Here is a 24093-nt window from a genome sequence, read left to right as displayed (position 1 = left end):
GGGCCTTCTTTTGCACAGCCATTTTAGTTGAAAGTTGTGATTTCAAACTATATTTTGAGGCATCCTGGGGCGTGTGGGCTAGAGAATCAAGGAATTTTTTTTTTTTTTGAGAATCGAGGAATTTTTTTTTTTTTTTTTATAGAGACAGAGTCTCACTTTATAGCCCTCAGTAGAGTGCCGTGGCCTCACACAGCTCACAGCAACCTCCAACTCCTGGGCTTCAGCGATTCTCCTGCCTCAGCCTCCCGAGTAGCTGGGACTACAGGCCCCCGCCACAACGCCTGGCTAGAGAATCGAAGAATTTTATAAGAAAAATTGGGCATAGGTTTGCCTTTGAGCCAAATGATGCCTAAAACAAATATCTTTGCAGCATTGATTTTTCCATTCCAACAGATGAGAACAACCAATGTGTTAAATGTATAGTACCTTGCGATATTTTCTTCCTTTTCTTATGTAGTTGAACGTTTTTCTCACCTGACAGTAGTAACACATGGGGTTGCTCCATGGATTTTTTTTTAATGTCTAAGATATTTTAGCAGATTTATGGAGATTATTATTATTATTATTTGAGACAGAGTTTCACTTTGTCACCCTTGGTAGAGTGCCGTAGCATCACAACTCACAGCAACCTCAAACTCCTAGGCTTAAGTGATTCTTTTGCCTCAGCTGGGACTACAGGCACCTGCCACAAAGCTCAGCTATTTTTATTTTTTGGTTGTAGTGGCCATTGTTGTTTGGCAGGCCTGGGCTGGATTCGAACCTGGCAGCTCCAGTATATGTGGATGGTGCCCTAGCCACTGAGCTATAGGCACTGAGCCATATTGGAGATTATTATTAAAAAAAAAAAAAGAACAGAGGTGGAGCAAGATGGCGGCCAGGTTCAGCTTTCCTGCAATTGGGCACAGTGAGTCTGGGGCGTTAAGACTCCAGGCATCTCTGGCTGGAGGGATCTGCCTATAATCATCCCTTTGAGGATACAGGGAGTCAGCAAGGGACTTCTGGACCCCAAGAGGAGGACAAAAACAGTGGAAAACTGGCAAGTGGTTGTGTGTGTTTGATTGACCTAATCCTACTGGCAGCCGTAAGTATAAGCAACAGTTGAGACTGCAAACTGAAAAGGCCTTACCTGTGAACTGTTTGGGTGTTTTTGGACTTGGTACTCAATTGAACTGCCTTGGGGAGAGCTTGAGCAGGAGTGTGGAGAACTTTGGGCATTGTCTAGGGCCCCAGACTGAGCCGCTGACCCAGACAGAGCTAATAGTGTCCGGCTATGGGCCACAGGGAGCCATGGTGAGAGAACTGCCCCGGCAAGTTCCACCCTCAGGGTCACAGAGAAAGGATCGGGCGGGAGCTAGTAACCTAGTGACTGAGCAGCCTAAAGGCGGGGACTGAGCTGCTTTACAGCCTTAACCCTCAGGGGCAGACTGAGACCAGCTTTGGCACACTGGAGCCTTGGGCTGTTGCCCTGGGTAGTGTGCCGTGGCGTCACAGCTCATAGCAACCTCAAACTCATGGGCTTGGCACCGCCTGGACCTCCATAAGGGCTGCGCCGTGACCCCTGACCCATGACCTGTGCCCGCTGGGCCTCCGCATGCCCTGACCAGGAAATGCGGGAGCCATGCAATCCTGCGTCCTCCCACCATATGTGGATGGTGCCCTAGCCACTGAGCTATAGGCACTGAGCCATATTGGAGATTATTATTAAAAAAAAAAAAAGAACAGAGGTGGAGCAAGATGGCGGCCAGGTTCAGCTTTCCTGCAACTGGGCACAGTGAGTCTGGGGCGTTAAGACTCCAGGCATCTCTGGCTGGAGGGATCTGCCTATAATCATCCCTCCTCTTGGGGTCCAGAAGTCCCTTGCTGACTCCCTGTATCCTCAAAGGGATGATTATAGGCAGATCCCTCCAGCCAGAGATGCCTGGAGTCTTAACGCCCCAGACTCACTGTGCCCAGTTGCAGGAAAGCTGAACCTGGCCGCCATCTTGCTCCACCTCTGTTCTTTTTTTTTTTTTTAATAATAATCTCCAATATGGCTCAGTGCCTATAGCTCAGTGGCTAGGGCACCATCCTCCCTGCCTCCACACCGGCCCGCTCATCTGGCCAGGGACTCTGGTAGCCTCCCTACCCTCCGGAGCCCTCCCTGCCTCTGCACAGAGCCCTTCTCCTGGCCAGAGACAGCTAGAGCATTGGGCTCTCTGGGCCAAAGTCACTGGGTGCCAAGCACTCCCAGAACTGTGCGCACCACCTCCTGCCCTATTGCTGGATCCAGGTGTGTCACACTCTGTAGCTGCTTCCACAACCAGAACTCCCTGGCTGGGGCAGCCCCAGAGGAGCAAAACAGGGTCACTCCCTACAAAGATCCAGCAACATTAGCGTGATCCCACTGGGGTCTAACTTGGAGAGACACCTCCCCAACTCTGAGGACAGCCAGAAGCAATGGTGAAAAACAATCATGAGGTGAAATCAACAGAAAAACTCTGGCAATACGAATAATCAGAGTAGATCAACTCCCCCAAGGATCAATGGGACAGACACAGCACAAGATCCCCTGCACAAACAAATAGCTGAGATGTCAGAAATTGAATTCAGAATCTGGATAGCAAATAAGATCGAATTAGAATTCCAAGCAGTAACCCAAAAGATATCTTAAGAACTCAATGAATTCAAAGACCAAATGACCAAAGATTTTGACACATTGAGACAAGAAGTTGCAACCCTCAAAGATCTGAGAAACACAGTAAAATCCCTCAGTAACAGAATGGAGCAAGCAGCAGAAAGGATTTCTGACATTAAAGACAAAGCTTTCGAATGCTCCCAAACTCTCAAAGAGGAAGAAATGGAGGGCAAAAACAGATCACTCTCTCAGAGAGCTCTGGGATAATTTGAAGAAAACTAATATACGTCTTATAGGGATCCCTGAAAGCAACGAAGTGGCTTCACAAGGCATAGATTAGCTTCTCCATGAGATTAAGAAGGAGAACTTTCCAGACATGCCAAGACATTCTGTAATTCAGATAGCAGACAGTTTCAGAACTCCAGCACAACTCAACCCAAATAAGACATCCCCCGGACACATCATAATCAATTTCACTAAAGTTAACATGAAGGAGAAAATTCTGAAAGCAACCAGATGAAAGAAAAGCATCACCTACAAGGGCAAGAATATTAGAATAACTGCAGATCTCTCTGCTGAAACCTTTCAAGCTAGAGGAGGATGGTCATCGACTTTTAATCTCCTAAAACAAAATAACTTTCAAACCCAGATCCTGTACCCAGCTAAACTGAGTTTCATTTATGATGGAGAAATTAAATACTTCAATGACATTCACATGTTGAAGAACTTTGCCATAACTAAACCAGCTTTGCAGGATATTCTCAGACCTGTCCTCCATAAAGACCAGCGTAATCCTCCACCACAAAAGTAAACCCACCCAAAAATTTTGATCAACTTCCAACTTCCACAGTCGCAAAAGGATTAAAAATGTCCACCACTCGTGGGCGGCACCTGGGGCTCAGTCTGTGGGGCGCCGGCCCCATATACCGAGGGTGGCGGGTTCATACCCGGCCCCGGCTGAACTGCAACCAAAGGATGGCTGGGCGTTGTGGTGGGTGCCTGTAGTCCCAGCTACTCGGGAGGCTGAGGCAAGAGAATCACTTAAGCCCAGGAGTTGGAGGTTGCTGTGAGCTGTGTGATGCCATGGCACTCTACTGAGGGCCATGAAGTGAGACTCTGTCTCTACAAAAAAAAAAAAAAAAAAAAGTCCACCACTCTCAAAAGGCTTATCAATATTCTCAATTAATGTGAATGGTTTAAAGTGTCCTCTAAAGAGGCACAGGTTGGCTAACTGCATACAAAAACTCAAGCCAGAAATCTGCTGCATATAAGAATCGCGTCTTACATTAAAAGACAAATATAGACTCAAGGTGAGAGGATGGTCATCTATACTCCAAGCAAATGAAAAGCAGAAAAAAGCAGGTGTTGCATTCCTATTCACAGACGCAACAGACTCTAAACCAACCGAAATAAGGAAGGATAAGGATGGACACTTCATATTTCTTACAGGTAATACTCAATATGATGATATTTCAATTATTAATATTTACGTACCCAACCAGAATGCACCTCAATTTATAAGAGAAACTCAAACAGACATGAGCAACTTGATTTCCTCCAGTTTCATAGTAGTTGGAGATTTTAACACCCCTGTAGCAGTGCTGGATAGATCCTCCAAAAAGAAGCTAAGCAAAGACATTTTAGATTTAAACTTAACCATTCAACATCTGGACTTAACAGACATCTACAGAACATTTCATCCCAACAGAACCTCTGGGATACTGCAAAGGCAGTCCTAAAAGGGAAATTTATAGCACTGCAAGCCTTCCTCAAGAAAACGGAAAGAGAGGGCGACGCCTGTGGCTCAGCAGGTAGGGCGCCAGCCCCATATGCCGAGGGTGGCGGGTTCAACCCCAGCCCCGGCCAAACTGCAACAAAAAAATAGCCAGGCATTGTGGCTGGCGCCTGTAGTCCCAGCTACTTGGGAGGCTGAGTCAAGAGAATCGCATAAGCCCAAGGATTTGGAGGTTGCTGTGAGCTGTGTGACGCCACGGCACTCTACCGAGGGTGATCAGGTGAGACTCTGTCTCTACCAAAAAAAAAAAAAAGAAAACAGAAAGAGAGAAAGTTAATAACTTAATGGTACATCTCAAGCAACTGGAGAAGGAAGAACACTCCAACCCAGCAGAAGAAAAAAAATAACCAAAATCAGAGCAGAATTAAATGAAATTGAAAACAAAAGCATTATACAACAGATCAATAAATCCAAAAGTTGGTTTTTTGAAAAGATCAATAAAATAGATAAACCTTTGGCCAACCTAACCAGGAAAAAAAGAGTAAAATCTCTAATTTCATCAATCAGAAATGGTAACAATGAAATAACAACAGACCCCTCAGAAATTCAAAAAATCCTTAATGAATACTACAAGAAACTCTACTCTCAGAAATATGAAAATCTGAAAGAAATCAACCAATATCTGGAAATAGCCACCTACCAAGACTTAGCCAGAATGAAGTGGAAATGTTGAACAGGCCTATATCAAGTTCTGAAATAGCATCAACTATACAAAATCTCCCTAAAAAGAAAAGCCCAGGACCAGATGGCTTTACATCAGAAATCTACAAAACATTTAAAGAAGAACTAGTACCTATATTACTAAACCTCTTCCAAAATATAGAAAAAGAAGGAATATTACCCAACACATTCTATGAAGCAAACATCACCTTGATCCCCAAACCAGGGAAAGACCCAACAAGAAAAGAAAATTTTAGACCAATATCAGTAATGAATATAGATGCTAAAATACTCAGTAAGATCCTAACAAACAGAATCCAACAACACATCAAAAAAAGTATACACCATGACCAAGTGGGATTTATCCCAGGGTTTCAAGGCTGGTTCAATATATGTAAATCTATAAATGTAATTCAGCACATAAACTAAAAAATAAGGACCATATGATTCTTTAAATTGATGCAGAAAAAGCTTTTGATAATATCCAGCATCCTTCATGATCAGAACACTTAAGAAAATTGGTATAGAAGGGACATTTCTTAAACTAATAGAGGCCATCTACAACAAACCCACAGCCAATATCGTATTGAATGGAGTTAAATTGAAATCATTTCCACTTAGATCAGGAACCAGGCAGGTTGCCCATTGTCTCCATTGCTCTTTAACATTGTAATGGAAGTTTTAACCATCGCAATTAGGGAAGAAAAGGCGATCAAGGGTATCCACATAGGGTCAGAAGAGATCAAACTTTCACTCTTCGCAGATGATATGATCGTATATCTGGAAAACACTGTGGATTCTACTACAAAACTTTCAAAAGTGATCAAGGAATATAGCAATGTCTCAGGCTACCAAATCAACACCCATAAATCTGTAGCCTTTATATATACCAACAATAAGCCAAAAAAACAGTCAAGGACCCTATTCCTTTCACAGTAGTGCCAAAGAAGATGAAATATTTGGCAGTATACAAGGACATGAAAGATCTCTACAAAGAGAACTATGAAACTTTAAGAAAAGAAGTAGCTGAATATGTTAACAAATGGAAAAACATACCATGCTCATAGCTGGGAAGAATCAACATTGTTAAAATGTCTATACTACCCAAAGCAATATATAATTTTAATGCAATTCCTATTAAAGCTCCATTGTCATATTTTAAAGATCTTGAAAAAATAATAGTTCATTTTATTTGGAATCAGAAAAAACCTCGAATAGCCAAGACATTACTTAGCAATAAAAACAAAGCAGGAGGAATCATGCTACCAGATCTGAGACTGTACACTAAATCAATAGTGATGAAAACAGCATGGTATTGGCACAAAAACAGAGAAGTAGATGTCTGGAACAGAATAGAGAACCAAGAGATGAATCCAGCTACTTACCGTTATTTGATTTTTGACAAGCCAATTAAAAACATTCAGTGGGGAAAAGATTCCCTATTTAACAAATGGTGCTGGGTGAACTGGCTGGCAACATGTAGAAGATTGAAACTGGACCCACACCTTTCACCATTAAGACAGACTTTCATTGGATAAAAGATTTAAACTTAAGATATGAAACTATAAAAATGCTTGAAGAAAGTGCAGGGAAAACTTTTGAAGGAATAGGACTGGGTGAGTATTTTATGAGGAGGACTCCCCAGGCAATTGAAGCAGTATCAAAAATACACTACTGAGACCTGATCAAACTAAAAATCTTCTGCACAGCCAAGAACACAGTAAGTAAAGCAAGCAAACAGCCCTCAGAATGGGAGAAAATATTTGCAGGTTAACCTCCGATAAAGGTCTAATAACCAGAATCCACAGAGAACTCAAATGTATTAGCAAGAAAAGAACATGTGATCCCATCTCAGGGTGGGCAAGGGACTTAAAGAGAAACTTCTCTAAAGAAGACAGATGCACGATCTACAAACACATGTAAAAAAGCTCATCATCCTTAATCATCAGAGAAATGCAAATCAAAACTACTTTGAGATATCACCTAACCCCAGTAAGAGTAGCCCACATAACAAAATCCCAGAACCAGAGATGTTGGCGTGGATGTGGAGAAAAGGGCACACTTCTACACTGCTGGTGGGAATGCACACTAATACATTCCTTTTGGAAGGATGTTTGGAGAATACTTAGAGATATAAAAATAGACTTGCCATTCGATCCTATAATTCCTTTATTAGGAAAATCACAATATAACATAGATATCTGTACCAGAATGTTTATTGCAGCCCAATTCATAATTGCTAAGTCATGGAAGAAGCCCAAGTGCCCATCGACCCAAGAATGGACTAGCCAATTGTGGTACATGTATGCCATGGAATATGATGCAGCCTTAAAGAAAGATGGAGATTTTATCTCTGTCATGTTTACATGGATGGAGCTGCAACATATTCTTCTTAGTAAAGTATCTCAAGAATGGAAGAAAAAGTATCCAATGTACTCAGCCCTACTATGAAGCTAATTTACAGCTTTCATATGAAGGCTATAACCCAAATATAGCACAAGAATATGGGGAAGGGGCCAAGGGAGGGTAAGGGAGGAGGGAGGCTAGGATGGAGGGAGGGTAATGAGTGGGGCCACACCTACGGTACATTTTAGAATGGGTACAGTTGAAATCTACTAAATGCAGAATATAAATGTTCACATACAATAACTAAGAAAATGCCATGAAGGGTACGTTGAACAGTTTGATGAGAATATTTCAGATCGTGTATGAAGCCAGCACATTGTACCCCTTGATTGCACAAATGTACACAGCTATGATTTAACAATAAAAAATAATAATAAATAAAATTAAAATTAAAAAAAGAACAACTCTATCTAGAGTACTGTTTGTTTGTTTTTTCAATAAAAATGGTATGGGATTTGTTTGCCATTCATCATAAACAGAGCTTTTCCATATAGCATAATAAAGCCAAGGTCCTTAGGTTTTAGTTCAGAAAGTTATATCCTTTGAACCTAAGTCCTGAGTTTGTTTATATAAAGCAACACACAGCATTAATGATTGGTATATGTCACTCAGAGAGAAAATCCAAATTAAATAAAAAAGGCTTTCATTAGGTTGTGAAAAACAGATTTAGGTTCTATTGGTAAGACTCTGGGAATTTTTAAGGAGGGAGAGAAGTAAGACTTGATATCCTCCTTATATGTAGGCATTTGAGAAATCCTTTAAAATAGAGAAAGACATGTACGTGTGGTCTTTCTAACATAAGGTAATTCAAAGACTTGCCAATGTTTTTTTGACAAAGCTTTGTTCTCTTCATGTCCTATCTAACCCTACACAGTTTTTCTTCTGATCATATCAGTAGTAAAATCTCATGTAGGGATTGCTTGCTATTAATACCTATCTTTAAACATTTCTTAACTGTTGTTAATGAATCTTTTAACATATCTGGGTATACCCCTGGTCTACTGCAGTTTATATCACCCCTCCTCTACCTTCAGCAATAGTAATAATTGCCTTTACTAAGAAGCAGCAGGAGTTGAGGGACAGCAAGAACAAATGAGAAGGATCTTGTCACTATGTGGTAGTTTGCTATGTTATGTGTACTAGCTAAGTATCCAGCATCGCCATGTTCTGGAGATAGGTGTGGTTCTTTTTTTCTAAGATTTTATTTTGAAAAATTCAAATAAACAGATTAGTACAAAGGACAGCCCCAAACCCTTCACTTAAATTTACTAATATTTTGCCACATTTAGTTTAATCTTTCTCTATTAATGCATATTTACATTTTTTAAGGGGGAGAAGATACCATGATACTTTATCTCTAAATATATCGGTATTTATCTCCTAATTATAGGGGGAACATTCTGCATAACTACACTACCATTACCATGACTTAGAAATTTAACGTTGATTCTGTAATATTGTTTCATCCACTGGGTATAGTCTATATTTTAACTTTTGCCTCTGATAGTCCTCAGAGTTCTGAAGGTCATTTGGGTGGTCCTTCAAATGTGGATCACGTTCAGCTGATTGGCTGGGCTCCATCATACATTTGGAGTCAGATGCTGGATTGAGCAGGGGCTGGTTGGCCTCAGTTTGGATGGCTTATTTTGCTCCAGAGGGTCTCCCATCCACCATCAAGCTAGCACAGTGTTGTTTCCATGGGTTTGGGACAGATCTAAGTGAGAGTGGAAATGTGCAAAGCCGTCTGAGGCCTAGGTTTAGAACTGGCACAGCATCTCTTCTATTGCCATCTTTTGGCCAAAGTAAATCACAGACTCCTATTATTGGGAGAAGCTCCAAGGTCGTATTGCTCAGCAGCATGGATACAGGGGCATGAACAACTATAGCCATTTTCCCAAACTATCTATCATACCCCTATTGTCCAATAATAAATGTTAATATTAAGAATATTAATAAATGGGCAGTGCCTATGGCTCAGTGAGTAGGGCACCGGCCCCATATACTGAGGGTGGTGGGTTCAAACTCGGCCCCGCCAAACTGCAACAAAAAAATAGCCCGGTGTTGTGGTGGGTGCCTGTAGTCCCAGCTAATTGGGAGGCTGAGACAAGAGAATCACCTAAGCCCAAGAGCTGGACGTTACTGTGAGCTGTGACGCTATGGCACTCTACTGAGGGTGACAAAGTGAGACTGTCTCAAAAAAAAAAAGGAATATTAATAATTATAACTATTGATTTGTTTTTAATCCAGGATCTAATCAGGATTACACATTAAATTTAGTTGTTATATATTTTTAGTCCTCTTTCTTTACTCTCTTTAAATTTATAAGAGTCTCTCTTCCTTTTGTGTTTTGTGATATTTTAAAAATTCATGCCTGTTTGCTTAAGAATAGCTCACAATCCAAATTTGTCTATTTCTCCATGATTATATGCAGGCTAAACTCTTTTAGAAAGAATTCTAACTAGTTCAGGTTGTGTATTTCCATTCCGTCACAAGAAGAGGTACATCATGTTAGTTTGTACAGATTATTGGTGATGCTAAGTGCAAATATTTGGTAGGGTAAGGTCTGCCAAATTTTGCAATCATAAAGATGCCATTTGTTTTAAAGATGCCTGGACTTTTATAAAGTGTTAATATTCTTCAAATCACATCCACATACGCTCTTCAGATACCATGTATCTAGCCTAATTTAGTACTATGGAGAATCTAAAAGAATGGTAAGGAATGTTGCCTGTCTGAAGGAATATATGGTTTTCTTGAGTTATTCTTTTTAAAACCAAACAAATACTGGAGTGGTTAATGATTGGTTTATAAAAACTTTCTATTGAAGTATAATGTACATACAGAAAAGTGCACATATTTTAAGTGTATAGCTGAAGCAGTTTTCAAAGTGAACTTATCAGGGTAACTAGTATCCATATTCAGAAAAAATATAACCTATAGAGCAATATGATGACTGATTTTTATCTGTATAGAACTTAAATCCAAGGGCTGGGCGCAGCGGCTCACGCCTGTAATCCTAGCACTTTAGGAGGCCAACCAGATGGATTACCTGAGCTCACAGGTTCAAGACCAGCCTGAACAAGAGTGAGATCCGCTCTAAAAATAGCTGGGCATAGTGGCAGGCCCTATAGTCCCAGCTACTTGGGAGGCTGAGGCATGAGAATTGCTTAAGCCCAAGAGTTTGAGGTTGCTATGAGCTTTGATGCCATGACACTCTATCAAGGGTGACAAAGTGAGACTGTCTCCAAAAAAATTAAAAAAAAAAAAACTTATATCCAAATGATAATTGCCCTTTTCAATATATGGGGCCGGCACCCCACTCCTTTGAGCCACAGGCACCGCCCCGAAAATCAGTATCATTTTAAGTTGAAAATGGTGTTCCCAACTTGATCATTCTTTGTAGTATATTCATTAAGCTTGATTCAGAGTAACTTTTCACAATGTCCCACACATCAAAATCTCTTTTCTTTCATTTCTGTCTCAGAGCAGAATATCACCTCTGCTTTCCCAGGGTAAGTGGCCTATTCCTTTGTGCATTCGACCCTGGTGCTCTTGTCTTGCTGGTGTCTGGTTCTCCTATTTCTTACTTGCATCTTATCCATCTGTCTTCCTTTACCTTCCCCTGCCCCCCTTCTAGATCTTTCTTCTCACTTTGTACACTTATTAACAGTCTTTCTGCATCGCCTCCTCAGGCTACTTACAATTCTTTCCTTCTTCCCTCCTTTTGTTGCCATGCTGCATTTTTTCTTTTTCTTTCTTTTTTTTTTGTGGTTTGGGCCGGACTTGAACCGACCACCCCCAATATATGGGGCCAGAGCCCTACTCCTTGAGCCACAGGCATCTCCCTGTTGGCATGCTTCTTAAAAGACTGCCTCCTCCTTTGTAAAACCAGCACATTGTACCCCATGACTGCATTAATGTACACAGTTATGATTTAATTAAAAAAAAAAAAAAACACGACTGCCTCTTGGTTTGCCACCCTTGGCTGGCGCCTGTAACCTGTGTCTGTAACCTTAGTACTTAGGGCTCTGGCCACATACACTGGGGCTGGCGGGTTCGAACCTGGCTCGGGCCTGCAAAACAACAATGACAACAACAACAAAAATAGCCAGGCGTTGTGGCAGATGCCTGTAGTCCCAGCTACTTGGGAGGCTGAGGTAAGACAATCGCTTAAGCCCAACAGTTTGAGGTTGCAAAAAAAAAAGACTGCCTCTTCTTCCTCTTTAACCTATTCATCCAGTTGCCCTTTGTAACATGATTTCTTTCCCCACAATTCTAGTAAAGTTTATTGGCAAACTCCTTCTTCCTTTGGAGGTCTTACTCATCTTTTCTTCAAGATGCTCCCCTCCCTCAGCTTCCTTATATTGTGTGCTCTTGGTTCTCTGCCCCCTGCTCAGAGTACTCCTTTAATAATTTTGACTTCCTTGAGAAACAACAACTTGGCTTCTTGGCTTCTTTTGGTCTCTATGAGAACAGAATTTCTTTTGTTTTGTTTTTCTTTTCTTTTTTTTTGAGACAGAGTCTTACTATGTCACCTGGTAGAGTGATATGACATCACAGCTCACAGCAACCTCCAACTCTTGGGCTTAAGTAATTCTCTTGCCTCAGCCTCCCAAGTAGCTGGGACTACAGGTGCCTGCCACCACGCCTGGCTATTTTTTTGTTGTAGTTGTCATTGTCGTTTTAGCTAGCCCGGCCTGGGTTCGAACCCTCCAATTTCGATGTATGTGGCTGGCGCCATAACCTCTGCTCACGGATGCCAAACGAAGAGAATGGCATTTCTTATGAATTTTTTTTTTTGGTAGAGAAAGAGTCTCACTTTATGGCCCTTGGTAGAGTGCTGTGGCATCACACAGCTCACAGCAACCTCCAACTCCTGGGCTTAAGTGATTCTCTTGCCTCAGCCTCCTCAGTAGCTGGGATTACAGGTGCCGCCACAATGCCCTGCTATTTTTTTGTTGCAGTTTGGCCGGGGCTGGGTTTGTTTATTTTTCCCTAATTTGGGCAATTACTAGTTATATGAGTCTTGTGTAAGTTACTTACCTTCTAGAAATCACTTTCCTGGCTCGGGGCCTATGGCTCAAGCCACTAAGGCGCCAGCCACATACTTCTGAGCTGGCGGGTTCGAAATCCAGCGCAGGCCTGCCAAACAATGATGGCTGCAACCAAAAAATAACCAGGTGGTGTGGTGGGTGCCTATACCAGCTACTTGGGAGGTGGAGGCAGGAGAATCACTTGAGCCCAGGAGTTGGAGGTTGCCATGAGCTGTGATGTCACAACACTAACCAGGGCGACAGCTTGAGGCTCTATCTTTAAAAAAAGGAAAGAAATCGACACAACTTGCCGCGCCGCTCCTAGCCACAGCCTCGGTACCTCACTCAGCTCCAGCATGGCAAAAGTCCCCAGCCCCACTGAGACCGAGCGGTGCATTGAGTCCCTGATCGCTGTGTTCCAGAAGTATGCTGGAAAGGACGGCTACAGCTACACCCTGTCCAAGACTGAGTTCCTGAACTTCATGAACACAGAGCTGGCTGCCTTCACAAAGAATCAGAAGGACCCTGGCGTGCTTGACCGCATGATGAAGAAACTGGACCTCAACTCTGATGGGCAGTTAGATTTCCAAGAATTCCTTAATCTTATCGGAGGCATGGCTGTGGCTTGTCATGAATCCTTTCTCAAGGCTGCCCATCCTCACAAGCGGATGTGAGGACCCCACCTGGCCTCCAAACCCACCCCATTTCCTTCTAGACCCCATCATCAACCCCTCCTCAGAGCCCACACATCCCCTGAGCCCAGCACACCCACCACCCCATGCAGGACTCACTTGCAGTTAGCAATAAAACAGTATTTTTTTAAAAACAAAAAAAACAAAAAAAAAAAGGAAAGAAATCAGTTTCTTAATTTTTAATGGATTTTAAGGATGATAACAGTGGCTACTTTCTGGGTTATTGTAAGGACTGGATGAAAAAAATGCTATAGTTATGGATCTATAGTAATAATCATTGTGTATCATTATTATTATTATTTTTTTTTTTTTAGAGACAGAGTCTCACTTTGTCACCTTTGGTAGAATGTCGTGGCGTCACAACTCACAGCAACCTCTATCTCTTGGGTTTAGGCAATTCTCTTGCCTCAGCCTCCCAAATAGCTGAGACTACAGGTGCCCGCCACAATACCTGACTATTTTTTGTTGCAGTCTGGCCAGGGCCGGTTTTGAACCCACCACCTTTGGTATATGGAGCTGGCGCCCTACCCACTGAGCCACAGGTGCCACCCAGCTATCATTATTATTTTTAATGAAATGTGTCAGACACTGAGCTTTGGTCCTCACATCAAACATCCTGACTTAGACACTATTTGTCACACATTTCAAAGAGATAAACTGAGACTGAGAAGGATTTGCCAGAGGACAGAGGCTAATAAATTGTAGATACAGGATATTCTATTTTATAGGTTGTACCTTTCATCTGCACCAGAAAGCTTTTCAGCATCTTGTATGACACTTAGAAGTGAACTAAGAGTCACTTTACAGTGACTGAAATTAGCTAACACTGTTTTCATTTACCTTTCGAGAGGTAGGACATACCACACTGAAGAAGTTCTACCCTGCTGGGGAAACTCCAGGCCTAAAGGTCAGATTAATAAAGATTTTATCTTAAAACCATAGAATTCTAGAGTAACTTGATTCAGAGGACTTTAGTGGGTGGCATTTTGCTTACCCACTTATTGAATTCTTTCTGTAACCACCTACCCAAGGACTCATATAGTTTGTTCTTTTACACTTCCAATGACAGGGAAGTGATCATTTCCACTCCTGAGGCAGTTCGTTCCACTTTCTACGGCTCTGACCCTGAGACCCATCTTCCTTACATCAAACTGAGCTCCTTTCCTATGTCTGCCTTCTGCACCTTGGTCCTAATTTGGCCTTCATGGTAACATGAAGTGGAACCTTTGTTTCCTAAGGCACTCTTTCAGATTCTTACAGTTTACTTTCTATCTTAACTCCAAACACTACCTCTTTACCAGAGTAAGCAGGTTCAAACCTTCCATTCATAACTTCTCCTGAAAAAATGCAATTGAATCTACTTTCTTTTTTCTTCTTGGTGGGGTACGAGGTTTGACAATTAAGTTCTCTAACCCATCCTAGAAAAAGTGCTACATACCTTATTGCTGAACTACAGTCACTTTTAGAGTACTCTCTTTGGGAAGCCATGCACTGACACCAGCACCTCATCTACTCTTCAAAGCAAGTTTGGAACTCTTTTTTCTGGAATGACCATCAGAGCTGTCATTGTATGAGGTCTGACAGTTAAAGTTCACAAACTTGCTACCATGTGCTTTTGTTGGCAGCATTGTAGAAACAATTCAATAAAGTTTCATAACCTTGGTATATCAGTGTGTATATCAGCCATGTTCATGTTGACTTGTGATGGTGTCTATTATTGTTCTGTGTTTTTGTATGCTATATGACAACAGCTCTGATGATCATTCCAGAAAGAGTTCCAAAATTGCTTTGAAGGGTGGTACATAGCTTCCCAAGGGTAGTACTTCAAAGGTGACTGTAGTGATGTTCAACAATGAGGTATGTAGCACTTTTTCTAGGATAAGTTTGTGAACTTAATTGTCAGACCTCACATAGAAGAGAGAACATGGGTATCTAATGAGCATTTTGCTTCTTCTCAAGTCTCTGTCTTAATGCATGATACTACTATCTACCCAGAAACCTAGGAGTTTGTTCCCCTCACCATTCACATACAGTTCATCAGCATGTCTTTTTAGTCTTATCCCTAAATATTATTAAATCCTCTCCCCTACCATCCCTATGGTCCAAGCCACCATCATCTTTCCCCTGATTCCTAACTCTGGCTCCCTTCCTGTACTGCTTCCTCCACACAGCAACCAGAATTATTTCTTTAAAGCATAAATCAAATCATGCTACTTCCCTGATTAAACTCTTCTTTCCTTTCCTATCACCCTTAGAACAAAGCCTATACCCTGTGTCCTAGTCAACAAGGTCAATTCTTTCTTATTTATTGCTCACTCTGATGTCTTGGTCCCTGATCTCTTTTATAGTATATTCCTTGGATGTGTCATCTTATACCTGCAGCTGGTCTTGGCCTTATTCTGATTGCCTGTAATCTTCTTTTCCTAGCTTTGCAAATAGTTGGCTCATTCTTATTTTTCAGGTCTCAGCTCAAATCCCACTTCCTCAGAGATGCAGCACCAGTTACTCACCCAGGTCCCAAACTCATCACCCTGCAGCTATCTTTTGTATCTGCGCTGTCATGTTTCCTGATGAGGCAGAAGCTCTTTGGTGACTGGACTTATCTCATCAGATTGACATTTTTATCCTCTGTAAGTGGTGCAGTAGCTGGCTTATAGACCGTGATTCCTCAAAAACTATCTGAGGAATAAATGAATGGAGTCATAATTGACTGAATGAAAGGGTGTTGGAGTCATATTAAAAACAGATTTGAACCTGAGTTTCATTGCTTCCTGTATGACTTTGGGCAAATTATGTTATCTCTCTGGGCTTCAGTTGCCTCATCTGTATAGAGCAACCCTATCTACGTCACAGAATATTGTGAAGGCTAATTACAATACTGGCTGTGAATGCACCTGCCATAGTACCTGAAACATATTAGGTGCTCAGTCCACTCAAAACCTGCTGCTTAATTCTGAATATGCGTAGAAGAGTTCTATCAAGCTTGCTTAATGGGGCTGTTTGTGTGGTGTGCCTGTGTGTGTGCATGATCCATAAGATGACTGTGATTCCCCTCAGGTAACACTTGCCTGGCTGGGAAGACAGTCCTGATCCAAGGTATTAGCTGTTGTTCTGAATGATGCTCAGTCTGACAACCTTGAGGAGCTGAGACCAGACCCTTCACTTGGGGCTGAACACAGACCCCCAAAATCTAAACAATCAAACCTTACATTGTGTAGCCCAATTCTTGTCAGTGTCTAGACAGTCATCTCCTTTGGGAAATCACTGTTGCTCTGAGAGGAGGCATGTGATCTCCTGTCAAGAATATAAAATGGGCCTGTGAGATACTGGGGTGGAGGGACTGCTGTGAGGTTGTGAAGGTCTGTGGAGCAGACCCTACAGAGGGAGTGTCTGCTTCTGTACTCACAGAAGCCTCTGCCTCATGGTGGTAGCCTTCTCCACACATGTTGGTCAGCAGATCCCATGGTGCCTGGGAAGGTGGAAGCCAAGGATTCTGTGTTTCACTAAGGGGTGCTGAGAGGAATTGAAGGGCAAGCCTGGAACATTGGCTACCTGCTGGGGAGGGAGCAGAAATACTCAGGCCATTTGCTTTTTTGGCACAATGGCCTAGGTGGCTCCCTCTATAGGCGGTTAGGGTGAGTGTTGTAGGTAAGGGCTATAGAAATAGACCTAGGTTCAAATCCTGATGATTGCATTGACTTGGGCCAAGTTACTTACTGCCTAGCTTTAGTTTGCTCTTTGTAAAATGGAGATAATAACAACTCCTATTTTATTTAGTTGCTGTGAGGGTTAGATGATATAGTGCATGCTGAAATAAGCTCAGTGCCAGGCACATAGCCATTGGTCAGTTAAGTGATCATTCTTTTTATTAGGCAGGACAAGTCAGGAGTTTGAGTTTTATATTTCTAATGAGACTCACTAATACTGAACTCTGAGTCTTGGTTGCCCACTTGGTAGCTGTGCGCCTTAAACAAATTATCAAACAACTCTGAGGAAGTGTCCTTATGTTGAGATCATAGCGCCTGATGCATAGTAAGTGCTCAAAATACTTATTTCCTCTCCCTTTGGGTCTCAAGTATCTGAAATACGGTCCCTTTAAGCTTGTTAAGATTCCTCACTAGCCTTGTATGCAGCTGTAGGCAGACAGCTTTGGCAGAAGGAACGAGACTCTCTTTCTCTCTCTCTTTTTTTTTAAATGACTGTTTCATAATCTTTTGGCTCAGATCTGCTGCTGCCACACCCTGTGCTTCTCAGGATCCCTGGGTCCTGTTGAAGTTAGCATGTGCCTTGCCTATAACCTAAATTACCCTGGCTGCTATGCAAGGTGTTACTGAATGCAAAATGAATTTTCTTCCCTGCTCCTTGGGGCGAAGCTGGCTCAGAGATTCTTAGCTGCAGGGGGAGGGGCTGGTGGGCCTGGACTGCAGTTGCACTTATCAGCCAAGGGTTTTCTGGATTTCATTAAAATTCTCTGGCTGTCTTTCGGGATTGCTCCATTGGATATGACTGCACTGGAGCTGGTCCAACTGTTCTTTCAGCCACATACCCATCAAATTACAAAGCCCCTCAGGACAAGAGAAAATTGAAGGTAGGGGTCTTGCTCAGCAATATTTGTGGTAAGGGGCTCCCGTCTATACCTACAGAGTTTGAATTCTATAAAGTCTTAAATACAGATGGGGAGGCAGACATAGCTGAGCTGGGAATGGGCAGCAAAGAGAATCTTGCTTCATCTTGCTTTTGAGGACATACTTACTCTTGAGGATGGATGGGTTTCCTGACAGCTATCAAAGTGTCCCCATGTGTTACATTAAATGAAATCAGCCTGATTTGATCATACTTCAGAAGTGCTGATACTCTTATATTCACCCCTGGGAGCTGGGGTTGGGTGGCAGTTCTCTGAGGGTGACAGGCTGAATTAGAGCAAAGAGGATTCAGTTTTAAATGTTAATTTCTGGTAGTGGACGGAATCTCCCTTGAGACTGAAACTTGAATCTGAAAACCTAGGTTCAAATCATGACTCTGTTATTAAATTGCTTTATGACCTTGGGCAAATTACTTCCCTGAGTCTCAGCTTCACAGCGCAGTTGTGAGGATTAAATGAGATAAATTATGTAAAGCCCTTGGCATATCATATGCTGTCCACAAACGTTAGATGTTGTTATAATTGGGATAGTTTTGACCTGTCATTCCAACTCACTGAGATATATCCCCGTTCTGTCATCTAACATGTTCATTCTGCATCCCTCCCAGCTTTGCGTCATTTAAGAATTTGATGCAAACGTGTTCTCTAGGGCAAGCTGAAACTCCTCTCACTGGAAAAAATACATCAGAACCATATTATTATGCTTCCCAGTGAGAGGCTTAAGATGTTGGGTATTTTATATTTAGGCAACTTAGAGAAAAAGGGTTTGTTTCCTATTGTTCTTGATGGGTAGATTGTGAGAAAGTCATTTTAATTGATCTTGGATGTAAATGTCTCCTGATTATACTCCTGAGAGCATCATGAAGGCCCCCATTTGCCTTCAGAGTAAATTTCTTTTCCTGTCTTTTTTCCTTTTACTCTGTTCTTCAAACCCATTCAAACCTTATATTCTAGCCACTGTGGACAGCTTACATAAAAATAATTAACATGAAACATATATATCAAAGAGTATTGTAAGTAGGTATTTACAAGTTAAAGAAAAAGATTAAAATAAAATTGTGTACTTATAATTCAATTTTTCAAATGGAGCATTACAGGTACCCTAGAAGCTACTATGTACCCTCCACCCCCAAAATCACACCCCCTTCCTGCCTCACCGCATATAAGATTATCCTGACTTTTGTGTTGATCATTCTCTTACTTTTCCTTAACTGCACAGTGTGTATTGCTAAAACACATTGTTTTTAAAAAACAAACCTACTAAACTTTGTAAGAAAAGGACCACTATGAGGGTTGTAAACTCTGGGTCATAGTCTGGCTTAACCTTCCTGGGGGGTTACAAAAGGCCCTAGTGGGAAAGTCAGTGGGCAAGGTTGTTAGAGAATCCTAGGAAATACAAGTCTCACCACTATTGGGGCATCTGATGGGGTTACTGGACATATGATAGGCCAGGCACTGGACATATGATAGAAAAATGGTCAGAGAGATTGGACTATACTGTCATTTTTGCTTCTAGTTTCTCTTTGGCCTACCGCTAGCTCTCAAGGAGAAGGTCAAAGCAAAACTCTTCTTCTAGCCTCAACACATAGGACGGAGGAGATGAGCAGGCACTTCATCACAAGGTCAAGACAAATGGAATCAGAAAAGAATCTGGCCAAGTTTACCTGCATTTTTTTTTTCAGGTTAAAAAGTGAGTATGCAATACCACCATACCACCTATGGAACATCCTTGCCTAAAAGTTGACCCATAAAATCTAATCTAGCCTCTGGAGCTAACTTTAATTTATTGGAAAGATGGGGGAAAGGATAACAAGTTGAATTACATCCTAAGGAGGCAGATAAATTTAGAATATAAAACATTCTGTTGGACAACTGACTTGGCTTCTGCAACAAGTCAGTGGCATGAAAAAACAATAAAACGACTTAAGAATTATAACCAAATATAATGTGTGAAACTTGTTTTGATTCAGATATGTTAGTTTGCTAGAGCTACTGTAAAAAACATTACACACTGCCAGGCACGGGGACTCACACCTGTAATCCTAGCACTTTGGGAAGCTGAGGTGGGAGGATTGTTGGAGCTCAGGATTCGAGACCAGCCTGAGCAAGAGTGAGACCCAGTCTCTACTAAAAATGGAAAAATTAGCTGGCCGTTATGGTGGGTGCCTGTAGTTCCAGCTATTTGTGAGGCTGAGCCAGGAGGATTGCTTGGTTTCAGCTTGGGCAACAGAATGAGACTTTGTCTAAAAAAAAAAAAAGATACCATACACTGATGGCTTAAACAGAAATTACTATTCTGACAGTTTGGAGGCTATAGTCCAAGATCTTAGGTGCTGGCAGGGATGCTGTCCCCTGAGCCTCTCTCCTTGGCTTGCTGATGGATGCCCTCTGGCTGCCTGTTTCACATGGTTGCTCCCTGCATGCATGCCCCTGGTATTCTGCTGTGTGTCCTAAGCTCCTCTTTTTTTAAGGATATCAGTCATCTTGGATTAGGGCCCTCTCTATCAACCTCATTTTAATTTAATTACCTCCTTAACAGCAAATATATGTGCAATCACATTCTGAGGTACTAGAGATTAGGGCTTCAATATATGAGTTTGCTGGGGAGGAGGCACAATTTAGCTCTTAACAATCTAATTGTAAAAAGGCATTTGTGAGATGTTGAGGAAATTTTATTATGGACTGGGTATTAGATAACATCAAGGAATTACTGTTGATTTTCTTTTCCTTGTTAGTTTCTATAAGTGTGATAATAGTATTCCAATGTAAAAAAGTGGGTAATATAGAGATGGGTTCTGAAGTACATAGAAATGAAATGGTATAATATAGAAGTTGTTTTAAAATATGTAAATAAAGAAAAAATAGGGAGAAAGGATAGATCGAGTTAGTATGTCAAAATCTTTATAATTGTTGAATTTGGATGATGAGTTTAGGGGGTCTACTTTTGTGTATGTTTGAAAAGTTTATAATCATACATTTTAAATATTTGAACCAGAACACAAAAGGAGATTTAATGGCAGTGGGTTGTTGGTTGATGACTGTCTCCAGTATGTCTGTCCCTATAGTTGTACTTCTTCAGCCTGGTTGCTACTATGTATGTCATGTTGGGGTCCTCTGTTGCCAAGCTCTTCGCTCATTTTGTCACTCTTGGGTATAGTGTGTGGTGTCACAGCTCACAGCAACCTCAAACTCCTGGGCTTAGGCGATTCTCTTCCCTCATCCTTCCAAGTAGCTGGGTCTACAGGTGCCCGCCACAACGCCCGGCTAGTTTTTGGTTGTAGTTGTCATTGTTGTTTGGCAGGCCTGGGCCGGATTCAAACCTGCCAGCTCTACTGTATGTGGCTGGTGCCCTAGCCGCTGAGCCACAGGCACCAAGCCCCTTAGAACTTTTTAAATTTCTCTCTGTTGTTTTCCATATCTTTGTTTTTTTTAATTTTACACTTTAGAAGATTTCTTCAACTTTATCTTTCAGTCCTTTTGTGTTTTTTTTAATTAAAAAATTCTGCTATTATGTTATCAGTGTCTAAGAGCTCTTTTTGTTCTCTGTTTCCTTTATATAATATCCTAGTTTTATTTCATGGATGTAGTTTTATTTCATTTTTGTGAGGATATTAATGGTATTTCCACCCCTATGTAATATCTGTTTCCTTTGAGTTGCTTTGTTGTGTTTGCCCTGGTCTATATTTTCATTAGAGGATTTCCCAAGATGTCTCTCTAAATGTGACCGTTGGCTGTGTCACTGTCCATTGAGAAGGAGGGAGAAAAGCTGTCAAGACCTTGACATTATAGTAAATGAAAGAAGCCACTCACAAAAGAACACACAGTGTATGATTTCATCTATAGGAAATGTCCAGAATAAGCAAATCTGTAGAGATAGAAATTAGATTTAATAGGTGTTTGGGGCTGGGGCAGGGTTGGGGGGCAAAAACAGAGTGACTGCTAATGGGCATAGGGTTTTTTTGAGGGGTAATGGGAAATGTTCTAACACCGATTGTGGTAGATGATTGTACATCTCCGTGAGTATGCTAAAAACCATTGAATTGTATTCTTTAAAAGGGCGAATTGTATGGTATGTGAATTATAGCTCAAAAAAAGCTGCTTAAAAAAAATGCTGTTGCAGGCTGTGCCTGTGGCTCAGTCAGCAGGGCGTCGGCCCCATATACTGAGGGTGATGGGCTCAAACCTGGCCCTGGCCAAAATGCAACAACAACAAAAAAACAGCTGGGTGTTGTGGCAGGCGCCTGTAGTCCCAGCTACTCAGGAGGCTGAGGCAAGAGACTCTACTAAGCCCAAGAGCTAGAGGTTGCTGTGAGCTGTGATGTTACAGCACTCTACCGAGGGCGACAAAGTGAGACTCTATCTCTTAAAAAAAAAAAAAAATGCTGTCGGGAGACTTGGAATGTGGAATGGAAATCATTAACTCTGAGCCTCACTACAGAGTGGGGTGTTTATTGGGCACCACTGCTGTCAGCATCTACATGTTTTGTGTTGGGTACAGTCACCAGAGAAAAGTCTTCCACCCTCCTTTGAGAGTGAGGTTCTCCCTGGCAATGCTCAGGTGTCCTGAGGAGGAGTGTGGGATCTTTCCCCTCCACTGTCAGTAGGCACAGTGCCTTGCCTTTGATATGTGCCCCACTCAACCATGCTGGGCACTTGGAGGCCAGAGACATCTTCCTTTCTATTATTGGAAATTCCAAAGATTTACAGAAATAGGGAGGATATTACCCAGGTACCCATAGCTCGGGTTCACTAGTTGTCGGGTTGTGGATAATTTTGTTTCATCTGTGTCCCCCAATTGTCTCCCCCAGATTATTTTCAAACAAATGCTAAACATTTCTGTTTCATGCTCTCCAGAGACTTAGCCTGCAGAATTCTGTCAGTGAAGAGGAGGAATCTAGAGATCTAACTTCTTAAGCAGCTTTCATTCTTGTTTTCTTTATTCTATCATCTTATAGACTGCCAGGCCCTGTGCTTTTTAAGGATTCCCTGCTTTAAAGCAACTGAATCCTCAGCTTTCCCTGCATCTGGTTTTGGATTCATATTTCCTGACTCTGCTAGGTCAGTTACTACTTGTTCATCTGCTTCCCAAGCTTTCAAAATTTGATACCATTGACTTCTCTTGTCTTTTCCTGTACTTTGAAGGATTTTTTAGTAAGAAAAAAGTAACTTACTGAATTTTTGTTGGATTTTTGGATAAGTGAAATTAGATGCAATTGTTCATCATGCCACCTTCTCCAGAAGATTGGCTGCTGATTCCCCTCCACCCCCGCCCCAATCTTGCGCTATCCTATTCAACTTAATCTTACAATCTTGTTTTAGTTATTTATATATGTATTTATTTTCTTGCCTGGAAGATGCCTTTTCAGTGTTTTAAGAACTAAGAGGAATCTCCTTATTGACCTTAATGTCCAGACAAAGTTAAACAGTCCCTGCTTTTGTACATACCTGGCATTTTGTACTCACCCCTCATCATAGAAGCATTTGCTTGCACCTTGCATACACAGGGTAGTCTGTTTCCTTGTCTCTCTGCCCTGGCTTATGCAGCAGGAGGAAGACTATACCTTATTTTTCTCTGGATCTTGAGTACAATGCTGATGCTTTGCTCCGAGTAAATATGTTAACTCTCACATTGGATAATTTAGCATTGCACTTCCAGGATTGGGGACAGATAAGTGTACAATGCCTCTTTCCTTCTTGTCTTTCTTTTTTTTTTTTTTTGTAGAGACAGAGTCTCACTGTACCGCCCTCAGGTAGAGTGCCGTGGCGTCACACGGCTCACAGCAACCTCTAACTCTTAGGCTTACGCGATTCTCTTGCCTCAGCCTCCCAAGCAGCTGGGACTACAGGCGCCCGCCACAACGCCCGGCTATTTTTTTGTTTTTGTTGCAGTTTGGCTGGGGCTGGGTTTGAACCCGCCACCTTCGGCATATGGGGCCGGCGCCCTACTCACTGAGCCACAGGCGCCGCCCCCTCCTTCTTGTCTTTCATAAGCATGACTGTTTGGTAAATATTACCCACATGCCTCTGGCTTGTTGTTATGCAATGTTGTTTGTTTGCTTTCAAGTCTGGTGTTTTTTACCCAGTCAGCAGGTTGCAGAGGGAGGAAGAGCAGCTATGTAAGTGTAAACATCCTAACAAAGAATGAATGAACTCAGCTGGAGATGTCTTGTTGGAAAGGCTTGTCTTGGAAAGGCTTGTAGTCTTCATTATGCTTCAGGATAAAAAAGGAGTAAATCTGTTCTCTTGACAAC

At 41.8% G+C, this 24093-nt stretch overlaps 2 protein-coding genes across 6 annotated transcripts in view; both read left to right on the top strand.

Annotated features, from left to right (window-relative positions):
- Positions 1–24093, top strand: part of RAB30 (RAB30, member RAS oncogene family) — a 115417-nt gene that overhangs the window by 30380 nt on the left and 60944 nt on the right. The window contains exon 1 of one of the 5 annotated variants that reach the window (XM_053561552.1): positions 17402–17788. The exons of the other annotated variants lie outside the window; for them this stretch is intronic. The gene's annotated coding sequence lies outside the window, so the exon portion shown is untranslated. Of the gene's footprint in view, positions 1–17401; positions 17789–24093 lie in introns of those variants that run through there. 5 annotated transcript variants of the gene reach the window in all.
- On the top strand, positions 12816–13306 carry LOC128565198 (protein S100-A11). The gene has a single exon (XM_053561555.1). The coding sequence runs from the start codon at positions 12865–12867 to the stop codon at positions 13180–13182; it is 318 nt and encodes a 105-aa protein (XP_053417530.1). The 5' UTR covers positions 12816–12864; the 3' UTR covers positions 13183–13306.

Source organism: Nycticebus coucang, chromosome 14 (assembly GCF_027406575.1).
Source record: "Nycticebus coucang isolate mNycCou1 chromosome 14, mNycCou1.pri, whole genome shotgun sequence".
Classification (NCBI taxonomy): Eukaryota; Metazoa; Chordata; class Mammalia; order Primates; family Lorisidae; genus Nycticebus; species Nycticebus coucang.
Note: the sequence above shows the minus strand (reverse complement) of the source record. Positions and strands in the feature narration are given on the sequence as shown.